Below are 23,021 nucleotides of genomic sequence, written 5' to 3'. Positions count from 1 at the left end.
TCTGTCTTTCTTTCTATCTGTATCTGTGTGTCTTTCTTTCTTTCTATGTCTGTCTGTGTGTCTTTCTGTCTGTCTATTTGTCAGTTCATCCATCCATCCATCCATCCATCTATTTGTCCATTCTTCCCTCCATCCATCTGTCTGTCCTTCCATCCATCTATCCATCTATCTATCTATCTATCCCTGTTTGTCCATCCATCCATCCATCCATCCATCCATCCATTCGTCTGTCCTTCCATCCATCTATCCATCTATCCATCTATCTATCTATCTCTCTATCCCTGTTTGTCCATCCATCCATCCATTCCTCTCTCTGTCTGACTGTCTATCTATCTCTTTCTGTCTATCTCTGTCTGTCTATCTATATCTGTCTATCCCAGCCTTCTTGTTTTATTCCGCTCTTTCGCTCTTTTCAATGTAGAGTATATCAAAAAATCTCTGTTGGACAGGGGACTGTTTACAGTTAAAAGGAAAGTGAGCATAAACAGTCAAATATGTCAAGTCTTCTCCTTCAAGTTCCCAGTGCATGACACTGCAAAACCTTCGGTTCTCAAAACAGTGCGCTCCAATCGGACCACTGGCCACTGCAGGCCGGCGCGACACTCCAGAACCCAGAGCTTTGAAAAGCTTCGATTTTCTAGGCATCCATTACCTCAAAAGCATGGCACTGCAGCAAAACAATCAATACGTACAGCAAACTGCTAACCCCGTGAATCAGAGCACTGATTATCCCGGTCCTTGAGGCCGAAGCCCAAACTCTCACCTCACCGGGTGACCTGCAGATAATCCACTGCCCGATACACACAAGCTGTTTGTCCATGCGTACGCATTTCTTGTTTTCTTCTTGAACACGAAAAGAGAAATTCCGAAGAAGGTTCAAGTTGCGGTTTCTGCAGAATGAAAATAGAGTGTGATTTCTGCTATCGATTCTATCTGTAACCGCAGTCCCAAAAATAAGCAAAAAAAAATTGCACCCAAAACTATTAAATTCACTCGAACACCTGAGGTTGAATGGCAGGGTTTTATGTTTTGCCACTTTTGCAGACCGAAACATATTTCTTCCTCCTTTAAAAGGCTGTATTTCACTGGCTGAGCATCTCTCGCTCTTTTCCTGCGGGCTCTGAATATCAGGCTGCAGCCATGACCATTGACAGCTCTTGGGAACGAGCATTTTTTATTACTGACCTTTAAACTGCGACACTCTGAAATTGAGCCACTTTTCTTTCAGGACCCAGAGGGGGCCGAAACGAAAATCTATGAAAACTCTGTTACCTGGAAGCGAACTTGCATTCATTGCATTTCTGAATTACGTTTAAATTCGAATGGCATTAACACGTTGACACCGGTTTGCAATGAGCAGCGAAATCAATATCAGAAATGTTCTCCACAAACAATTTTAGGAATTTTCCTGAAAGTATTATATAATATTGATTCATTTATTTGATGATTTGATTTCTCATCTAAGATCTCAAGAATGTCTGATTTAGATCTGTTTTTTTCAAGACCAAATTATCTGAATGGTCCGCATTCGATTTATAGCATACTCTATGACAGTATGTCAAAAACTGCTTCCTTTGTTTCTATGTATGCTGAGAAAGTTACTGAGAAAAGTCTATTAAAAAAGCAACCCCGAAGCAATAACGTTTCTACTGGGTGATAAAGCTAGTCTCAAGGTAAACTGATTCGAGAAGAAATGAATCAGACAAAAGGTGACTTGCAAGACGTTTGAAGCTTAGAGGGGTCCAACAACGTCTAGAAGATCTTGCTTCATCTACTTCTCCTCACAGTATTCCTGATAAAGGAAGATTACCTTCAATCAATACTCGAGGAGCGATGTGCCACGGCTAATATCGCATGATCAGTCCCGCTATCTGAGCGAGCCAGCGCATTCAGACCAGGGCGCCGATGTCGAGCTTTCATCAAAGCAATCGATGATACGCCCGTGAATCAGGCCTGAAATGTGCACACAACAAACCCCCCGACTGCGTCTGCAGAACTAAGGTAACGGTGCAGTATTAAAATTCATTAAACAAAACCTCTCACTTTGAAGAAGCTTTAGTTCTCTTAAAGTCTACCTGATTATGGATATATGCTAATAAAACATGCATTACTGCTCTGTAGGCTGAAATACAGTTACATTATGACCCTAGAGGCGCCCCGAAAATCTGTGCTGAAAGTCTCTTGGTTGCATTTAAGCGTTCAGAATTATTCTGGTTCCTGAAGACTGCCAGCAGCACGAGCTACATACTGAGCAAAAAACGCAGAGACAGGAGAATTTGTCTTATAATATACAAGACACACTGTGCTATGAGTGGGTGGCAAATGTTGATATATCTCTTGGCACTTTACACGAAGAGGTTACCAAAAAGGGCTCAAAATTCTGCGCGCCATAAGAGGTCAAATGAAGCGATTGCGCATTTTATTATTTGGGTCAACATGACAATAGTCTAATGGTTCGGACCTGGCTCCGTTGTTTTGTTTTAGAAAACAAACAACAAAGCATGCAAATTAAATAAGTCCTTTTGTAAAAAAAGATGAAAATGATCCCTTTAAAAAATGTTGTCACTTTGTAGGACAAGGTTTGGGGCCAAAAGGTGGTAAATTAGTAACTTTTATTTCCAATAAACTGGAGGAAAATATTATATTATAAAAAGTGCTTTTTATAGTATTTTCCATCAAGAAAAAGTATGCTTGCAAGAACATCTCTTAAAGTTTTACTATACTTTAGAACGCTTACCTTCACATTTCTCCAGGATCTGAACTGTTTCTCCAAGCTCTAGAGTCAGACCGTGTGACACTGATCCACGGAAACTACAGACCACTGTACAAAAAAGAGAAGAGAAAGACGAGATCAGAGACATTGGACACAACTCCTGCTATTGGTTGAGTCAAAAAACAGATCAATGTGTTCATAGCGCCACTATGGGACAATTCTTTTTTCTCGCACTTGTGAGTTAACATCTTGCAATTCTGAAATACGAGATATACACCAGCGATTGTGAGTTATAAAGACAGAATCATGGGTCCTCAATGACTTTTGACTTTTCTCTCACAACTGAGCGATATAAACTCGCAATTGCGAGAAAGAAACTCACAATTCTCCTTTTTATTACATTTTTGCATTTTCGAGTCAATATCCCATAATTCCTTTTTTTGACTTGCAATTCTTTGCACCTAATTGCGAGATATAAACCTGTAGTTTCTGTACTCTGATTCTGAGAGGGAAAAACACTTAAAATGCTGAGCCATTCTGCAATTGAGAGTTGCAAAGTCAGAACTGCTGAAAGATAAAAACTCACAATAGCGAGAAGTCAGAATTGTCAAATAAAAGTTATGCTTTTACTTAATTCTTTGGTGAAAAATGCTTCCGTACACCAGAAGCACAATATTAAACCCGTTGCCCGTCATAATTAAGCCATATAATACAGTATTATTATTAATACACAAGTAAGTATATTACTCCAAAATATACCGTTGGTAAACAATGCACAATTAAAACACTAAATTCAGCAGAAAACAGCTCTTCGTGTTCTCCACACATTTATTTTTCAGACGGTGTGATTTGGTTCAGTTATAGATTCACAGGATACTGGAATTTACGCCGTTGTTCAGGGATAAGCCACAGATAAAGGCAAAGCTACTATCATATTCAGGTCATCTGTAGTCCGTGCTTTTGCCGCTGGCTTCAGTACGACAAAATGTGTTTTGAGCTTGTTTTTTTAGGCCACATTGTTTTCTCTCTTGCAACTGCATTAAACAGAGTTACTAAAGTGTTATTATTACTCCAGAAACACTGCGATAACTTTGTATCAGCCACCACAGTAACCTTAAACAAACAAAATACAGACATTTCGTTTACATTTCACTCAGATTAATATGCTGATTATATATTTGAGACGTTTTATTTAGCTTACATCTTATAATGATTCAGTACCACAGTGCATGCCTCTACAGTGCAGATGGGTTGAGCAGCGCAGTGGAAATAATAGGATTTATTTTCAATGAATGCATTCCAGAATAGCAAAAACGGACATGTGCGGTTTTAAAAGCAGAGATATTCTGAATCGCCATGGTAACCTGGACAGAGCATCCCAGGGAATTATCCAATCCGTGCTGATGAAAAAGCTCATGCGCCTTGCTGATTCCAGTTTTCCAAGAGCAGATATTTTTCCATAGCCTTTGCGACATGGCCCGTGTGGGAAAAATACTTTTAAACTCAACGTGACATTGAAAATGACTCGCTAGTCTTATTGATGTGTATTATGATCCACTATGAAAATTTGCTCTTACTCTAAAACGACTTTCCTTTGCCTTTTTCGGACTACTATCCAAAAACCAACTAGCTTTTCTGGTTGTATTCTGGTGTGTATCTCCCAGTTTTCACCACCCAACCCGTCCCAGACGGATAAAAAAAGAAGTCTTGTCCCGCATTTCACTAAAGAAATATTAACTTTAAGAGCCAAAATGGAGCATGTGTGTAAACAGAGTTGTCTCTGAAGAGATATTCTCGGACAAAGCCCGTTCTTAAAATACGCACTCTTTAGTCCACATATAAATGGAGTTTATTCATCCCCCAAACTGGAAAATAAGCCATCCGTTGGCCATTTTATTATATAAGGTGGGATTATAACGGTCAGACAGGCAGACCAGCTGAAATACCCAGAACAAAGCTGAGTAATTTTTCTGAATCCATCTGTATTTGTGCAACATGATCCTGTCTGGCTTGTTTTGCTGCTGCACGCAGACGTCTTATGGGGCCTCTCGCAATCCCAAATTGATATCCACGTCTGCTCTTTCCAACATCTCGTCAAGAAACAAACTGTTCACGGTGTTACCATGGAAGCGGTTACATCGCTGCTCCGGGAAACGATTCAAGCACCCGTGATTTATTTGGAATAGACAATGGTTTTGATGACAAATGTGATATTGCGTGCTGCATACATTTATTTGTACACCATTATCCTTATTCGTTGCCTGAGGAGTTGAATTATAGCTCTTTCGCTGCTCGAAGGAGATCGTTCATTTGTTTCCGATAGCTACAACTGCAAAATGAAGTTTTATAATGAAATATGGTATCTGAGTAAACTTTTTTAAAGTCGAACGTCTTTCATTTGTCATGTTCATTTATCTATTTGTGATGACTTTGTACCGTTTGCTATTTATTTTCAAAGATCACGGTTTAATATTTAATGCTCCCTCCGCAGTTTCCATAAAAACATGTGACTGCCGCCAGAGGTCTGCATTTAGTGAATAATTCAATAGCTATTAAAAGAGCTTTTCATGAGTTAATCCCACTAAAAGACGGAACGACATAAACAATATGCGTCTGGAATATTGACGACTATTAATGGCATCAGACATGGCATTGTGATGGACCTAATGCTGTCAGAACTAATGAAAAATGATGGCCGGTTAATATTTAGGTCGCCGAGATGTCTGTAAAAGAGCGAATCGTGCAGAACGCAGCGTATTTGTCCACAGACACCTGAGAAAGCATCCCTCCAGAAACACACATACTGAATATATCGAGGTAAATATGAGCACATAGGATTCCCTTATTAGAAAAAGCATTGTTGTTTACTATAAAAGCATCCTTATGTGACACGTTAGCTACTAGCCTAACCAATGCTAACTTGCTACACAGTATACACACTTCCCTGCTGAAAAAAACAGCATACTGAAGCTGTTTTTATATTAATCATTTGTTATTCGATTAGTATTAACCCCTACTCCCGGTTTACTATACTTTTACTAATATAATAAACTGTATTAGTAAATAGAACTAAATATATTTCATAATTAGCTGCGTAACATCATGCTACACGAGGACATTAAGTGTTTATTTTATATTTATATTATATTGGGTACATATTTTGTTACGTACAAAGCTGATAGGCTAGCCAACACGACAGATACACTTTACCAGTCGGAGCTGTTTTATACCGAAACTTTAACAGCAATATTAATAAAAAATAATTAAACAGAAATATTTTTATAACACAAGAGAACAGAGACAAATGCGGGACACATCCTGAGAGCAAATTACATTTTGATTAAGGCAAATGGCTTGTCAAATTAGCGTTTGCTGTGGTGACTGCTAGCAAAATGAGTCGCATGGCTCTGTAGCAAATAGCTTCACCCTTTGAGACATGTGTGTGTGTGATTAGCGCAATTCGCAGGGATGTTACGACAGACATGCTAGCTCAGGGCAAGCTAACCCTTAGCAGAGAAAGCAGGTCAGTAAACCGACCCAAGAGTGTCCAACCCAGACGTGACAGAACACAGTCATTACACACCTGGTATTTGCCTAGTAACGAATCAGCTCGTATTATGTAATGTATTATGCTAGCGCTATAGGCTAAATGAAGGCATTTGCATGTGCATCTATATACGCGCGCTCTCATTAAATGGACGGCGGCGGCCGCGCCTCTTCCTGCCGCTCTGAATTCTGTCCTGTCATGCCAAATAAACAAACAGCGAGCCAGATGGAACCATGCCGGCAGGTTTTATATGCGTGTCTCAATAATCTGCTAAACAAACAAGCAGAAAATGCTAATAAATCTGGGTTTATGGAAGGCCAGCAGTTTTTTTTTCCTGCTCTGTTTCACTGAAGGATATTACGGGCGCTCGAACGGAACAACCTGCGTTCTCTGTGTTTGATTTACTCTGACATTTTGCTGTCTGTCATTAAAAGTGCACTCAATCTATTAAACACTAGATGGCAGCCTGCTTAATAAGAGAGCGTCTCTCCCCCTAAACCTGGCAGAGACGGTCTGTCTATATCTGCAGTGCACATTACATAAACTGTCGACAGTATGCTCATTTTCTACTTACATTTAGTCATTTACTAAACACTTTTATCCAAAATCACTTGCAAAGGAGGACCAGAGCAATCTGTGCACACTATATTTATCTAAATGTACAAAATACAACCGAGCCAAAGCAACGTAGAGGCATAATGTCGTTTACTGTTTTCCTCATGCTTACAGCTCAGTATATAGGGAAAAATGTAATGATTTCAAAAACATCTTTTTACCTATCTTTCATATGATTACTTTTTTTAATACAAAGGTGAATTTATATAATAAAACCACATACTCGTTGAGATTATTGTTAAAGTTGCCATAGAAACAAATACTTTCTCATCTTGTGAAGACGGTTGTTTTGGCACAGCATCATTTAATATTTCTATATTTTTTTTTATATATTTCTAAATAGTTTCCAATTTCAATCTCCACACACAGACATATATATATATATATATATATATATATATATATATATATATATTATTTCATTTTTATAAAATCCATTCTGGTTGCAATCTTCTTCTGTGTTCAGCGTAAATGATTTTGAGTAATCGAGCGCTCCTTTATTTATTTATGAAGAGAACGGTTGTAAGAATGACTCCTTCTCACATCTTTCCAATCTAATTTGGTTTTTAAGGAACAGCCCCCAAAAGGATAGTTTTTACCTCTGTTTACTCCGTCTCACGTCAGTCCAAACACCCAAAACATCCAAAGCTTCAAAGCTCAGCATCGTGCATCGAGTCCCCGGAGAGAAATACTGTACTTTCAGAGTCTGACGCAAACTTTGGCAAGATGTTCTTATGATAGCCTCGGGGCGACAATAAAGCGAATTGATAAGACAGAAAGCGGTTGCGCGTTGTGTTAGCCGTGCCCTCATTTGAAGTGTATTTTACCTAAACACTTTGGACTCATTCTCAGTCTGGGCACACTGCCTGCAGCCACGCTAAATGAACTAAATGGGCCGTTTGCCTGCATCCATCACAGCTTCTTCTGAGGTGTGGAGGATGTATGTAAATCAGCCTTTGATTTCATATGCTGTTCGGTGACCAGTTCAGGTGTTGTCCGTGTGACAGCTGAGGATGTGACCGGCCTGGTCTGACAGCAGCGGGCAGAAACGCGTGCCAAATGGGATTACATTATGTGTCTAAGTTACCGTTTAACAGCTTCTGATTCAGAAAAATTTGTAATAAATGCCACCATCTGGTACTAAAACACTGCCAATGCAAAACACAGTTAGAGATGCGCTTGCCAACAACAAACCTCTGACTAAAGTATTAAACTTCAACAACTTACTTACGTGTGACGAATTAGATGAACGTATTAGACGATAAACTAAGGTTTTCACCTGGTGGACAAACAAATGGCCTTAAATTGAGTTACAATTACTCTGAATGAAGAAGTCAATTTATATAAGCATTGTGCGATTAATGATAACGGAGTATCTAATCAAATATAGACTCCTCCCACCAATGTGTGACTGGGACAGTTAACCCTAAAAGATTAGTTTCAGGGGCATGGACGGCAGGGCGTGTGCTTTTTGACGCGATCGACCCGTGTTCGAACCCGCCCACTGCCGAACTTGAACAACGCTTATTACGTTAATGTTCTCGCTTTCCCCCAAACGTCAAAAGCGCTCTTAAGTAATCAAAGTGGAGGAAGACGTAACCCAGGGGAGAGGAATGGTTGAGTAAGTTATGTCATTTTTGTTTTCTTTGCACAATAAACTGAGCGTCTGAAAACTGAGGTTGAGCCACTGATATCACCCGGATGTATTTACCAACGCTAGGTTTTCGGCATCATTTCAGTTGCGTTGCTGTCTATGGAGAATCAGATATCTCTCCGATTTCATCAAAAATATCTTTATTTGTTTTCTGAAGATGAACGAACAAGTTACGAATTTGTAACGACGTGAGGGTGAGCAATTAATAACAGAATTGTACTAACCCTTTAATCAAAGGGATTTATCATTTATCCCATGTCTAATATGCTGCTATAAAATAACGGTAAGATCCCTGAATGTTCATGAATGTGTCTGCAGGCTCCCAATGAACTTCTTTTGTGGACGCATTCTTCACGAAACACAGCAACTGAACTCTAAAAACTCACAGCTTTTAATTACAACAGTGTTCTCGTTATAAAGGCATGTATATGACATTCATAGTTATTAATATTCTGAAGAGACAGAAGTACTTTCAACCATGCATTCTATACCAGATAAAAAATAAATACGCAATATACAGCTGAGATGTTTTGAAATGGCTTGTACCTAATCAAAGCAATCCGGTCTCTCTCTCTCTCTCTCTCTGTGTTAGTTTGAGTCTTGTTAAAGTTTTAAATCCCTGCAAGACGCTCCTCTCTCAACCAAAGATTATGGAAAGTGAAACTATAGAGGTGGTTGGATTTATTCACACATTATTTACAGCATTATATTAGAAAAAAATTGACATGGAGCACCGAATCTTCGACTATTTGGGGTCACCCTTTAGTGAGCTTGTCACGAAGAACTGTCCAGAAGCCTCGGTCTCGTACGCATGCCTCCGAATGTTCAGTCGCACACTAGACTTCAGATTAATATGTCGTTAAGTCGCACGCTAGACCAGATTAAGTCATCGCACAGACGACTACCGTACCTCATCTCAAATTGTTGCACAATCTCGTAATAGACATCCGATCAAGTGGATAAACAATGTATGAAAAACATTTTATGTTTATGAAAGGCGGGTTTAAAGGATCAGAACGATAGGAAGCGTGTAAAAGACACTCATCGGGCCTCCCACCAAACAGCCAAACATATTGAACGACGAACACAGACAGATGGACGCCACAAATCTTTGCACTTCCAGACACACTTTTGTTTACAGTTTTTCCGGGTGTCCCAGTTTATACGGCAAGCGTCACGCGGAGTGTCAGGGAATTTACTAATCCTTCTCTGAAAACAAAGAGACATCAGATACAATACCATCTGCTACGCAGTGATCACATCTACATGTGAGATCTCAGATACAGACGTCACTTCTCCACAGATACCTCTCATTGTGCTACTGACCGCTAATCTAAAACACCGTCCAAGAAAACAGAGCAGAGCTACGGCTCTCTGTGACAGAGGTCCGCTGAAATCAGGGAAAACTTCAGTCTTCTGGCATCGAGATCGCAACTTAGCTAACTACATGCTGAACTGAATGCACTGAAAGCAGAGCGCTAACAGCTTTCTGAGTGCTAACACTGCTAGCTAGCCAGGCTTAGCTAACTTGCTATGCTTGAAAATGTACAAATAATTAAGCTCATTTACATCTAATTATGCATACTTCTTAGATCTTCAAGTTAACACCGAACAGAAGGAATTTAAAACTGTTCTCTTATTTGTTTTTTTAACAGCTGCATTTAACTACTTTAAAAAACGATTGTTTCATGACTAGCTTTAGAAGCTACAGGCAGCTAGAAACCAGAACCATCTAATTATGTTTGAAAAAAAATAATAATAATAATAATCATGCTTACATCAACATGTTCAATTTTGCCCATTTTTAGCAAACATTGAACACAAGCGATATGTAAATAGTTTCTGAACTATTCTTTTATGAGCGGGAACAAATTCAAAGCAGTTGTTTTTTTTTTATTTAGCAAGGTCAAAAGTGACAGTAAAAGCTTTTAAAGCGCTACAAAACATTTCAAATAAATGCAGCTCTTTTGAACTATTTCTATTCAACAACGAAATCTGCAAAAACATATGGTTTCCATAAAAAAATATGTTTAATGAGCAGCAAATCATCGTATTATAATGATTCCTGATGGGTCGGGTGACACTGAAATCTGAATAAAATAATATAATAAAATAATGAAATCTTTTTTTTTTTGCAACCTCGATTAATGACATAATAATGCCATTCAAAACTGCTACTAACACCAAACTTCTACACGCTGGTTTTATGCAGCAGCTAGCAGAGTTCATCAAGTTCACGCAGACCGTGTCGAGCACTGTCAGGGAGAATGACACACAATGCCAGACAAATGCAGACTTAATCCATTCTGCTGCAAACAAAAGCCAGCGTTCCTCATTTAGAGCTGTTTTCAAAGCCATCCCTGAACAGAAGAGGAACAACCTCTCCGACTCTCATGTACTCTCAGCCGCACCAGTCAGTCTGGCTCTCTGGGCCTCAGAGGTGGAGAGGAGACAGCGGGATTAGGGCGGAGAGCGGTTTTGTCGTTCAGCCCAAAAGCGAGGGATTTCGGAAGAAAACTGAAATCCGTGAAGGCGTTAATCGCTGCGTCTGCGTCGGACTTGGCTTGATTGGCGGCGCAGCGTCTGTTTCGTAGGTTTCACTGGACGCAGGTAGCAGGGATCCTCTTAAACATTTAATACCACCTATTTGTAAAAACATCCTCCAGCTCGATTTTTTGTATTGTTTTCATGAACGGCTCTAGCGCGTTTCCGCTTTATTAGATTTGATTTCTGCGTGGAGGTCGTCCCACATTTAATCAAGACATTATTTCAATTACATTTGGAGGGAGGCACGCTGGAGGTCGATGAGAGAGAGAGAGAGAGAGAGAGAGAGAGAGAGGGATTTAGTGGATACTTGTTATTCAGCTCGGCCTTATGGGTAACGCCTCTACCCTGGTCTTTCAGAGTTATTCTTGTTACAAACACCGCATCTGTAATTGTAGCAATGCTTGGCCTTCCGATCAGTCATTTAGCAACACCAAGAATATTCAGCAATTTTAAAACTTTGGGAGACATATAAGTGCAAAATTACAGTATTCAGTCTTCCTTCCGTACATAAAAGTATGAAAGTTATGGCTTGTAATATCCCTTTAATATCCCTTTTGAACAGCGAAATGCGGCTACATTTGGTGAAAGTTACTGGCAACGCAGCTCAGACAGAAGTCAAAGTTCAAGCTTTTGAAACCATTGCAAAAGTAGCCTGGGGAAATATTTAGTCCTCAAGCTAACTCCTGATCGGGTGGATTCCTACTGAAGTTATTTGATTTAATCAGTGAAAAATTGGCAGATCACTGGTAAATCTGACCAAACGAATTCAAAATACATACAAATCATACATAAAATGACTTGAAATGAGCACAACTTCTATAATGAAATTAAAATGTAAAAAATCAGTTTTAAGAATAAAACATTTATCATAATGTCAAAAATGGATAGAAAACCCGCTTTATACTGATTTAAATTTCTTCAAAAAACATTTTAAAGCTTATAAAATCTTGAAACCCTCTGTCTGCCAAATTTAAGTCATGTGGTGCAACCAAAAAAATATAAATAAAAATGTTGGTGAAACCAACATTTAAAATCACTAAATAATATTAAGATGCATAAAACACAATAAGACCAGGACTTTTTATCACGAGGAGGACCTGTGCAGTCAGTTGAATAGCTGTTGAATATTTCATGTGGTGCAACTTCCCCCAAAAACAAAGATATTTATGAACTAAAAACGTTCAACTTTTAAAAACATTTGATTTATAATCTGATATGGAATGCATTTTCTAAGCAGGGCTTTCACTGTGATCAGTTCTTAAAAGAACCATTTTTCTCTTGGTATGAAGAAAATTTTAATAACCTATTGATTTTTTGTTCACTATAAAGAACGTTTGGTGGAATGGAAAGTTCCTTGGATGTTAAAAGTTCTTCACGGATCCATGGATGCCAATGAAGAGTTTATTTTTAAGAGCATCGAACAACTATTTTAGGTTCTCCAAAAACCTTTCAGTGAATAGTTCAGTGTCCCACTAGAGTCTTAAAAAATATGGGTTCTACAAGTTGGTGGAATATTTTAACAATGCTAAAGGTTCTCCCTGGAACCATCGATTCTAATAAAGGTGTAGGAAAATACAGCACTACAACAGTATTATCAGTCCAAGCCTGCAAGGGATACACTTGTACCAGCGCTCTTCAGACAAAACCCAAGCATTAACAAAACAACTCCTAGCCTGAGACGGAGCTTCGGGGCTCATCCCGTGCCAGCTCTGGATCACGTCTCCATATGGTCGAACCATGTGACCGTCAAAGCGATTCAATCAAACGGTGATAATTCTAGTCAGCACGCAGTCGGGTTCAACTCTGACACTAATTAAATGAGATCTCAAATTGAAGATGCACAACACAAGACTGTTAAAAATGGCACAGCGCATTCATTAGAAAAAAATCACTTTTTAACGACCGTAAATATAATTGCTAGATAGACAGCGATGATGTTGTAAAGCAGATGTTGAAGCATTTGACGGCAGGGTGCTGTTTTGTTTTTTTTCTTCACTTCTTATTTTCTTCCATCTATTCAGATTTCCCTTCGAGGGATCAAAAGCTTTGCTAATTGAGTATTTGAAATTATGCATGATTACACAAATTAAATGCTTTTTTGCTACAGCACATATGGGCCGCGCTCAGAAACAGTTGCGTCAACCCACTCGATGTTCTTTGCATATCTGTCTGCAAAATTAATGGCAAGTGCCGTTCTTAATATGGAAATTAAAAACATCCCCAAAGCATTTACATTTATTATTTCTTCATTTATTTATTTGCATATGCATTTGTGTTGGTTTTTGGTTCTTTTAACGGCTAAAAGATCAAAAGCTCAAACAAGCGATAGGGGGTCAATAAGTTAACCGATGAAAGTCTGTGCTGCGGTAAGACTGATTGGTTTAATTGATTTCCCTTCCCGTTTGATTTGAGCGAGCGGCGATGTCTTATGGCAGCACGGATCAGAACAAAAGCTGCATTATGAAGGATTATGTTTGGATTAGCGAGGGGAAATTCTGATGGACAGAACATGAAACACAACTCAAATATAACAAGCTGTTGGTTTCGCAGGTAAACAGTGTTTAGAGTTGAAGGGAAGGAGCGTGTGTGAGTGTGAGTGTGTGTGTGTGTGTGTGAGTGTGTGAGTGTGTGTGTGTGAGTGTGTGTGTGTGAGTGTGTGTGTGTCTGTGTGTGTGTGTGTGTGTGTGTGTGTGTGTGTGTGTGTGTGTGTGTGTGTGTGTGTGTGTGTGTGTGTGTGTGTGTGTGTGTGTGTGTGTGTGTGTGTGTGTGTGTGTGTGTGTGTGTGTGTGTGTGTGTGTGTGTGTGTGTCTGTGAGTGTGTGTGTGTCTGTGAGTGTGTGTGTGTGTGTGTGTGTCTGTCTGTGAGTGTGTGTGTGTCTGTGAGTGTGTGTGTGTGTGTGTGTGTGTGAGTGTGTGTGTGTGTCTGTGAGTGTGTGTGTGTGTGTGTGAGTGTGTGTGTGTGTGTGAGAAGGTTTGAATGTCCAGTCGTGACTGCCTGTGAAAGGCACTAGTGTACTACAGGAGCTCTTCAACCAAACAAGTCAACAAACAACCCTGCCAAGATGCCTTTTTAGTTATTTATTAGAAACAGACTGTGTTTATCTGCAGCTTTTGTATTTATTTTTATTTTACTTTTTTTATTTTAATAAAACCACAAAATGTTTGAAATATCTGTTAATATGTTTTCAAACTTAGTTGCATGTTCCAAAATGTTTCAATTTTTAATTTCTTTAAATATAAAAATGTTTTTTTTTTTTTTTATTTTAAAAAATAGCCTAACCTGAATAAAACGGCAATCCCATTCAGCATGCTTTGTCTTCCATTCAGGATGTTGTTTTAATTAGACAACACTCACAAGTAACATAAAGTGTAGTTCTCTTCACAGGTGGGCCTGAAGCTCCTCTCCTCTGCTGAGAGAGAGGTCAGGAAAACACTGCAAATTAGCAGAGTTTAGCAGGAGGAAGCACCTTCCCTCAGGGTCCTGTTAGAAACGGTTAATCTGATCAACTTACTGACCTGGATATGCTTCGCCCGAGCGAGAGAAAGCACGCATCCGCTCACGGACACTCAGCAGCACGAGGCCGAGCGATGCGTGTGACGCGCCGACGAATCTGTGCTGCAGCTTACTCCCAGCGTGCATCATGCAACCGGAAGAGGACCTTGGGCGGATTGATTTTGCGTAGCATTTCCTCGCATAGAAATAAAAAAGCCTTTAGCGTCCTGGGTGAAATGGAAATCGGGAGTTATGGGTAAACGCTAATGGCTAATGCGGTCCACCTGACGCGGTGACTTTACAGGAATGTGCCACGTGTGCGTTCTGGACGGAGAGGATCATGGGGGAGGGACGTGGACACAGCGAGATATTGATCCTCCGAGAGACGCATCTCCAGAGCTCGGCCTGTCCTATTTCGGATGTGGCCGTATCAGATGTTTGCCATTTGGTATCATAATAGGGTTGGCTATTTTAGGCCAAAAAAACCTTGAGTTTTTGCCGTATTATTTGAAAAAGGCAGTAGAGGCTGGAAATGAAATGTCACGCGCTTGATGTATTGAGCTTTTGGATTCATTCCGTCATGACTCTTATGTGTTTTGAACATCGTGATAATCCAATCAAACGAATAACTTTGAAGCCTAAATACAATCGCGAGGCTATTGATGAACTACACCAGTCACATGGTCTTTCTTTAGAAACATATTCCTTTCAGTTTTGAATAATGATGAGTGTGAGCAGGTGTGAAGACCAAAAATGGACCAAAGTATACTTTTGATATTTCGAAGGAAATGTGCTAATCGCTAGGCTACGACTACAAAAGAAAATAAATTAATCAAGAATTACTGCATATCACATATTAAAAGAAAGAGTTCCAAATAAACATTACCCACTGACCTTTGGTCGACAACTGAACAGCTTAGCCTATAGCTCAATGCTAACTAGCCTAAAGTTAGCGCTAAATGCTACAGATAATCGTAACTGGCTAAAAACAAGACATTAGATATTCAACGTTTAAATTGGCTTTGCAACAAAAAGCTGCTTGCTTCAGACTTCAGATGATTTAAACATTGCTACGCTAACGACAATTAGCCTACAGTCTCACGAATTCTGTAAACACAGACTCCTTTCATACCATTAGCAAGCATTTGCATAAAATGTACAGTCAGATTTCTCTTTTAACGTCAAGGGCAACAGTGCGAAGACAATTTACCTGAATCATAAACGCCACTGGCGTTTGGAGGGAACGCTATCGCCCCCTTGAGTATGGAGGATGGCGTGACAGAAGAATAAGAATGTCGAATTTAGCATAACTTTAGATAGTGGCAAATATACCGTTTAATTGTCAATACAGAACAACATTTGACTGTCTAAATGCAACGGCTGACCAATCAGAATTGAGTATTCGGTTGCGTCTGCTAGTCCTGAGTTAAAGCAGTAGGCAGCGGAGGACAACGCCTGGTGCTGTAGCGTCACGAGGTAGTCGTGTGGAGGATGGGGCTGTATGTAAAAGAAGCTACTGTGTGATTACACTGATATCTTCTTTCTTGCCTCTAGTGTGAACTCACTCATCCCGCAGTGTCATGATATCACCAGCGCAATCACAAGGGACCCAAGTCCCCACATATTCATTTCGCTGCGTATTTCTCACATTGGCTTTAGACAATGATGAGCTGTGAGGTGTTGTGTGAATGAAGTCGCCTCTGAATGTTAAGACAAACAGCAAGCACTGGTGGGCGATATCACCGAAATCTTATATCATAGCATGAGTCATTTATATCACTGTACGCTACCATTCAGCGGCTCGCAAGGAAGCTCATTTGTGAAATACAACCAAAAGCAGGAATAGCGTAAAGAAACGATTTACACGCATTTATAACCTTCCGGTTTTTAAATCAATTACAATAAGTTATTGAACAGCTACATTAAAATTAGTTTTGTTGTTACTTAAAATTTCAAATAAATAAATAAATAAATATAGTTATGAACTACTGAAATTAAAAAAACTGAAAAATATAAATATTTATACAAATTACAAATGACAAAACAACATTACTCTTAATTAGTAATATAGTGATATATTACATGGGCATGTTATAATTTTTATTTTGAATAATCCCATTATTTTAAAAAAAGATTTAAAGATGAAGATATCTATTTTATCCTTTTTTTAATTCTTGAAACCTCTTATAATACTTATTTTAAAGAATCCAGCAATTTAAATAAATTACAAGTGAAATAATCTTTAACTTTTGAATATTATAAAATAATATTATAGAATTTAAAATAGAAGATGCTCTAAACAAATAAATGGCATATTATATGCATATACACTAAAAACCAATAAAATCACTGGCGCCCGTCAAACAATTATTCATGATTTATTGCATTCAGTTTTTAAATAATAAAGTTTTTATTTACATAATATATACTGTGTATATTTATTATGTTTATATATAGAAATAGACACAACTGCGTGTATATATTTAAGAAAAATATGCTATATTTATATAGTATATTTATATATGCCATAATTTATATGACAATAACTACATACTTGTAAATACATGTAAATATATTTTAAATGTATGCTGTGTATACATAATATATATAGTACTCACATATTATGCAAACCAATTTTTTTGAATTTATTGGTACTACAGCATTAAAAATAACATTATAAAACATAACATTCTGATTGGACGGTCCACAACTGTTTTGTAAAATAGCTGAAAGTCGCTCAGCTCCCATCAACCTAAAATGCTGCAAATAAAATAAAAACTCGCCAACAGCGCAATAGAATCTCTACCAAAAACAAATGTGTATTTCTCTGAGGATGCGCTGATTTACACGACTTCAGACGCACAATAACACCATACGCCAATTAAAACATTTACTATCTAATGACTGCGGTGTAACTCACAACATGCCGTAAGAATTAAGAGGAAAATCTGTTAAGGTGGTGCTAGCGAGCGGCATTAAAGCCAAAGATGTTCTCTTCAAATAATTAGCGGGTTTTATCACATCGTTCTCAGCTGCTGGGAAGCTCTGTTAATTAGTCTCTCGGTTGAAACGTATTCCCCTTTTCATCGAGACTGAATAAAACAGAATAATTACAAGAATAACATGTCAGAAAGCCAGTCGGTTTAGCCCTCAAGACACATGCACACACTGAGGTAATGATGTGAGAGCGTTCATGCATGCGATCGCAACTGGGACAGCCAGAGAAACGCTGCAGCCGTGTGCATGCGACTATGCTTACTTCTAATTTTAGCCTTCGTAGCCATACGCTTTCCACTTCCAACATATTAGTGGGATTTCGCCCGCTCGCCTTTGGGTGTTTGATTCAACAAAATGGCTGAAATTGTGGGTCAGCGCCGGGCCTCTGAGCTAGAATCACGTCATGCGAGCATGATCTACATAGATAGCGTGAATGGTTAAATCGCTATGTAATGCAATAAAAGGAAACACCAATCAAAAATGCAAATGCTCTGAGTGGCAAACCCGCTCGGCACGTTAGCGCTGTGTCATGAAGTGCTTGTGGAAACAAGACGTCTCCTGTTCTGATAAAGCGGGTGCATTTTTTATAAACGCGTGCCGGGAGGAGCATGTAAAGTGTATGTTAATGTCTCTGTGCACAGAGAATGACTAATGCGAAACTAATGTTTCAGTCTCTGCGAGGATGAATCTGATGTGAGATGTTTTGTAGAGAGGCTACAGCGCTGCGTAATATTCATACTGTATCTCGCCATGTGGTATGCAGCGTAAAAATTGACACGAATACAACAATTGCTATTTTAGTCTATATAGGTACCATGCTTCAGTTGTTTCATTATGATTTTTTGCATTGGAAATTGCATTATGAATATATTGCCATGTGTCCCAAAAAGGCAATATTCTAATAAGAATAGACATAAACAAGGCCGTACGTTTTTACTTCCAATTCCCATTGTGCTTTTTGTCACCCTAAATGATCATTTCATCGTCCTACTATAAATGAATGAATGAATAGAAACTGGACTCTCATGGACTGTTACTTAGTTGCTCTACAGACAGTTGTATCATAATTGACCAGCAACAGGAAAGAGATACGTTTTACCAGAGTTCAGTTCCAACTCACCTGTCTGTAATCAAGTCTTCCTGAAGATCTGAATCAGCTGGTTCAGGTGTGTTTGACAGAGTTTGGCACTAGGATTTCCAGGAAGGTAAATCTCCAGAAACTGGATTGGTCACATCCAGACCTTTCCCTGGAGTCCCCTGGATTTTGGCTCCGAATCTAATTAAACTCACTTGAACCAACTAATCAAGAGCTAAATCTGAAATCGCCCCATGTACCCTAAAATATGGCCATTATAAGTGGACGTTCTCGAGTGCATTCATTCAATCCTACAATGCACCGCAAAAAACGAGCGTACAACCAATGTGCGACAGAGATATTCATACATTAATTATTAAATCATTTAACTATGGTTTATACATAATTTCCGAGACAAAATTCAAGTTAAATCCTTAAACCTTATTACTGGAGCTACCCGTTTCACATGATTATAAAGAAGCAAGCTAACTATGCAAAAGCAATGCACTCAGTGTCTGAATACACTCGTTTTTATTCACTCCTTCAAGTGAAGTGAATGAGTGGACTATGTTGGGAAGAGTGAATAAGGGTATGGGTTTGGATGTAGCCAAGATCTTCAGACTCACTAGAAACTTCCACGCAAGTGTTGGAACAGGTTAGAGCTAAACTCTGCAGGACGTTGGCTTTTCATGAGCTGAACTGGACACCTGGTACTATAGAGAGCCCACATGAGGTCAAAACACGATGTATTAAATTCATTGGAACAATTAGACGATTCTTTACGAGAAGCTGCACCTGCAGCCTCATAGAAGCAGCGTTTTTATTGAGGTCAAAAGTTACTGCTTTTACTCCGAGGTATAAAAATGAATCTTGGGACTGGGGTGTTGTGTTATTGTGCCCACTAAGGAGAGATAAAAGAAAAAGACCAGCGTCCTTGAGAGTAGACATGTGGGCAAAGAGAAAATCAAAAGAGCCAAAGTCCCGGCGCATTTGCAAGCAGCTTCCCCAACACGTCAGTCGGCCTCTCGCACTTTTTCTTTATCACTCTCTCTCTCTCGTTCTCCCTTTCACTCTGGGTGAGTTTTGGCTCTACGCTGCCTTTTCCAATCAGCCATGAATGAAGAGCTGCGCTCCGTGGCACGGTCGGAGGACAGACTGCTCGCAATCTGTCAGCCTGATCTCAGCGGCTCCCGTGCTGCCAGGGATGCAGTTAATGAGGTCAGTGGCACTTATCTGCAGCAGCCAGGACGGCCACGCTCCTGCTGTCTGATGCCCAGGTGGCATCTCTTCATCCCCGGTGATGCCCTTTCTTTACAGGTAGCTTTTTTCCACAGTGTCCAGTGTACCTTATCTTGTATAACACTGTGGCAATTCAAGTTCGAACTGAATCTGAATGTACGCATGCTAATCATGACTATAGAGAAACAGAAACACTGTCAAAAGTGCTCTCCCACCAGAGGAAGGTGTCCAAATCAGAAGCAAAAAGGCTTGGTTAGTCCTTTTGGAGAGAAATTTCAAAAAACTGGATTCCCATATTCATGGAAATATTTGGGAAATTTAGGAACCGTATACATTTCCTGAAGTCGGCATGTTCATATGATTCTTGTCGTAAAGGTAAACAGTTAAGACTTGAGCACTCAAATCAACTACATCCACAAGAAGCCAGAGCTTTCCCTATCCAATCTTTGTTTTCCCGCTCATCTCCAAAAATATCTGCATACGCCCAAAACCGCAAAACTAACACAAAATGATGTAGTACGCATGCCAGACCTGTATGTGGTGCTGTACTTCTGCCACAGAGATATACTAAAGATGGAGAAGACTTGGACTTTGTGCATAAACCTTGTGAGCTGAATACAATAGAACATGGAACAATACATTTATTAATCTGTGTTAGTACAATCTGTTTGTTTGTGTGGTTGTTTCTTTTTTGTAGTGGTGTTTGACTATGGTCGAGACGTGGGGTGGTGACATCATTGTTTTGCAAAATGTATGAATTGGAGGTACACATTAAAACACAAGGGTATCGTTTTCAGATTTATCCACTCTGGAACTCAATGTCAAAAAAATAGCAGTTATAAGCTCCCGAAACAACAATCCGATACAACATTTTTACACATATCCATGTGAACTGGGCCTAAGATTCCCTTTTGGACAATTTAGCTAATGAACATTAGTTAAACTACTCAAATTTCAGTATCATCCAGACTCTCCTCACTTTACTCTGAACTTCATCAATAATTAAAAATGCATTTGCCAAGATGCAACTCCTAATGCTCTTTAAAAGTACGAAAGATGGCTGCAATTGGTTAGGAAAGTGTATGAGTGTGATCAGGCCTGCTTGCATGATTTCTCTGGCCATGCAAAGGCACCCAAAGATGGCGTTTCTACAGGATTAGGGTCCAGATGGTGAGTCTACACAATAACTGGAGCAGTGGGCTAAGCCACCATTACACAGGCTTAAAGTCACTATAATCGTTATCTTCCCTGAACACTATGGATAATGTAACTTCAATGATCAGTAGATCATTGCATTAAGCATATAGATTGAATTATTTAAATCAGATCAAGAGCACAATAAGTATTCATTCTCAACAAACAAGATGGAAAGTAGAAAATGGGTTAAAATCCCTAGGAATACACCATTTTTGTATATCAGAGCTAATGGAATTCATTGCTACGATTTCTATAGAATGGCTCCATGCATTTAATCCCAGGGTTAAGTGGCTTGCTTAAGGGTATGATCACTCGGTACTTGCTTCCTGCAGGGATGGAACCAGCAGCCTTCTGGTTATCAGCTCTTAACATTAACCCCTTCACCACACCACCAGGAAATAAAAGTCACGAAACACTTCAGAGTCGTAATGTCAACTAGGAAAATCCAAAAATCCTTTCAAATAACGTAAGTCATGATGTCCACGAGAGCAGGGAAGCAGCTCGGGGAGCCAAAGGCGTTTCATATTGTCATGCCCAGTAAATGGATTACTTAAAGTGTGTGCTGAGAGCCACGCTGGGAAACCATCCTGTCCTGAGGTGTGCAGACACTTGGCAAGGCCAGGGTGCCCTCCGCCATCCCCGTCTCCCAGAAAAACAAAAGCCAACTGCTAAACCCAAGGTGCCAACTCTGGACATCCCAACAGTCCGTTGTTGCCAGCATCCTTGGGATTTCCTGGGAAACTTAAGAAAACTGAAAAAATGGACTTAAAGGTTTAGTGCACTCCAGAATTAAAATGCCCTGATAATTTACTCACCCCATGTTATCCAAGATGTTCTTGACTTTCTTTTTTCAGTCGAAAAGAAATTAAGGTTTTTGAGGAAAACATTCCAGGATTTCTAGTGGACTTCAATGGATGTCAAAATTACAGTTTCAATAGGCTCTATAGTCATGCAATCCTAGCTGAGCAATAAGGCTCTTGTCTAGGAATCTAGCAAAATGACTGGCCATTCAAATTAATTTGCATATGTTTTATCATCTTGAATTAGCTCTGCATGCATGACTTTTCGAACATTACATAGTCATGTAGGAAAGGTCGTGAAAGAAAGACGTACCGAAAGTGCAAAGAAAGTCAAACGCCTTTTAAGACCAAAAAAGTAAAACAACAATGTCGGATGATAAAGAACTAACCATGTGTGACTTGTGTGATGTCACGCAACCCTAATTTCTTTTTGAATGGAATAAGAAAGAAAGACATGAACATCTTGGATGACATGGGGGTGAGCGAATTATCAGGAAATTTTAATTCATGAGTCAAATAATCCTTTAAAAATGGATAAGTGGCAATGACAAAAGCTCACTAATAGGTACTGAAAAATAATCTGCTGTGATAAGCCTTTCATTGCTTTTCTGGTATAAAATGAAGTGACAACATTGTAAAACACTGTGCTTTGAAAGACGCGAAATTAAGAACTCATTTCATGTTTTTTTGTTTTGGAGGGCAACCTTCCTACAGTGTTAGGCACCAACATATCTGTATCTAATAATATTGAATGTAAACTGCAAGGATGAGGGCCTTCAGAAACAGTATTGTATACCTTACTAATAAGCCGTTCTTCTCAAGTACGTAATGTCTGGAGATTACAGATGTTACACAAAAAAAGTTAGCTGAAACCTACAGGAAAATATGGCGGTTTCTTAGATACCAAGCGTCTGTTCCAACCAAAACCTTTTATGACAAAAAGGCAGCAGAGGATTTTAAGACCAAAACAATGAAGGTGCTGTCTTCAATTCAGAGTAGAAACAATGTTTTCAAGGAAGAGGAGGGAAATCACTCTAAATCACATTAGCACAGGCTTTTTGTTATGCCAAGAACATTCAAGAAATCAAGCGAGAAATCAAGACTAAGTTATGTTCCTGTATTCTTCTTTTGTCCTGTTGTGTTTA

General features: G+C 39.2%; 1 protein-coding gene across 10 annotated transcripts in view; it reads right to left on the bottom strand.

The window, feature by feature from the left end:
* Positions 1-23,021, bottom strand: part of dock3 (dedicator of cytokinesis 3) — a 149,299-nt gene that overhangs the window by 111,341 nt on the left and 14,937 nt on the right. For all 10 annotated transcript variants that reach the window (XR_006247623.1, XM_043222472.1, XM_043222473.1 and 7 more), the window contains one exon: positions 2,738-2,821. Coding sequence is in view for 9 of the 10 variants with exons in the window: in XM_043222472.1 (XP_043078407.1) it covers positions 2,738-2,821 (84 nt within the window). In the remaining variant the exon portion in view is untranslated. The remainder of the gene's footprint in view (positions 1-2,737; positions 2,822-23,021) is intronic.

The sequence above is a fragment of the Puntigrus tetrazona genome, chromosome 22 (genome assembly GCF_018831695.1).
Source record: "Puntigrus tetrazona isolate hp1 chromosome 22, ASM1883169v1, whole genome shotgun sequence".
NCBI lineage: Eukaryota > Metazoa > Chordata > Actinopteri > Cypriniformes > Cyprinidae > Puntigrus > Puntigrus tetrazona.
Note: the sequence above shows the minus strand (reverse complement) of the source record. Positions and strands in the feature narration are given on the sequence as shown.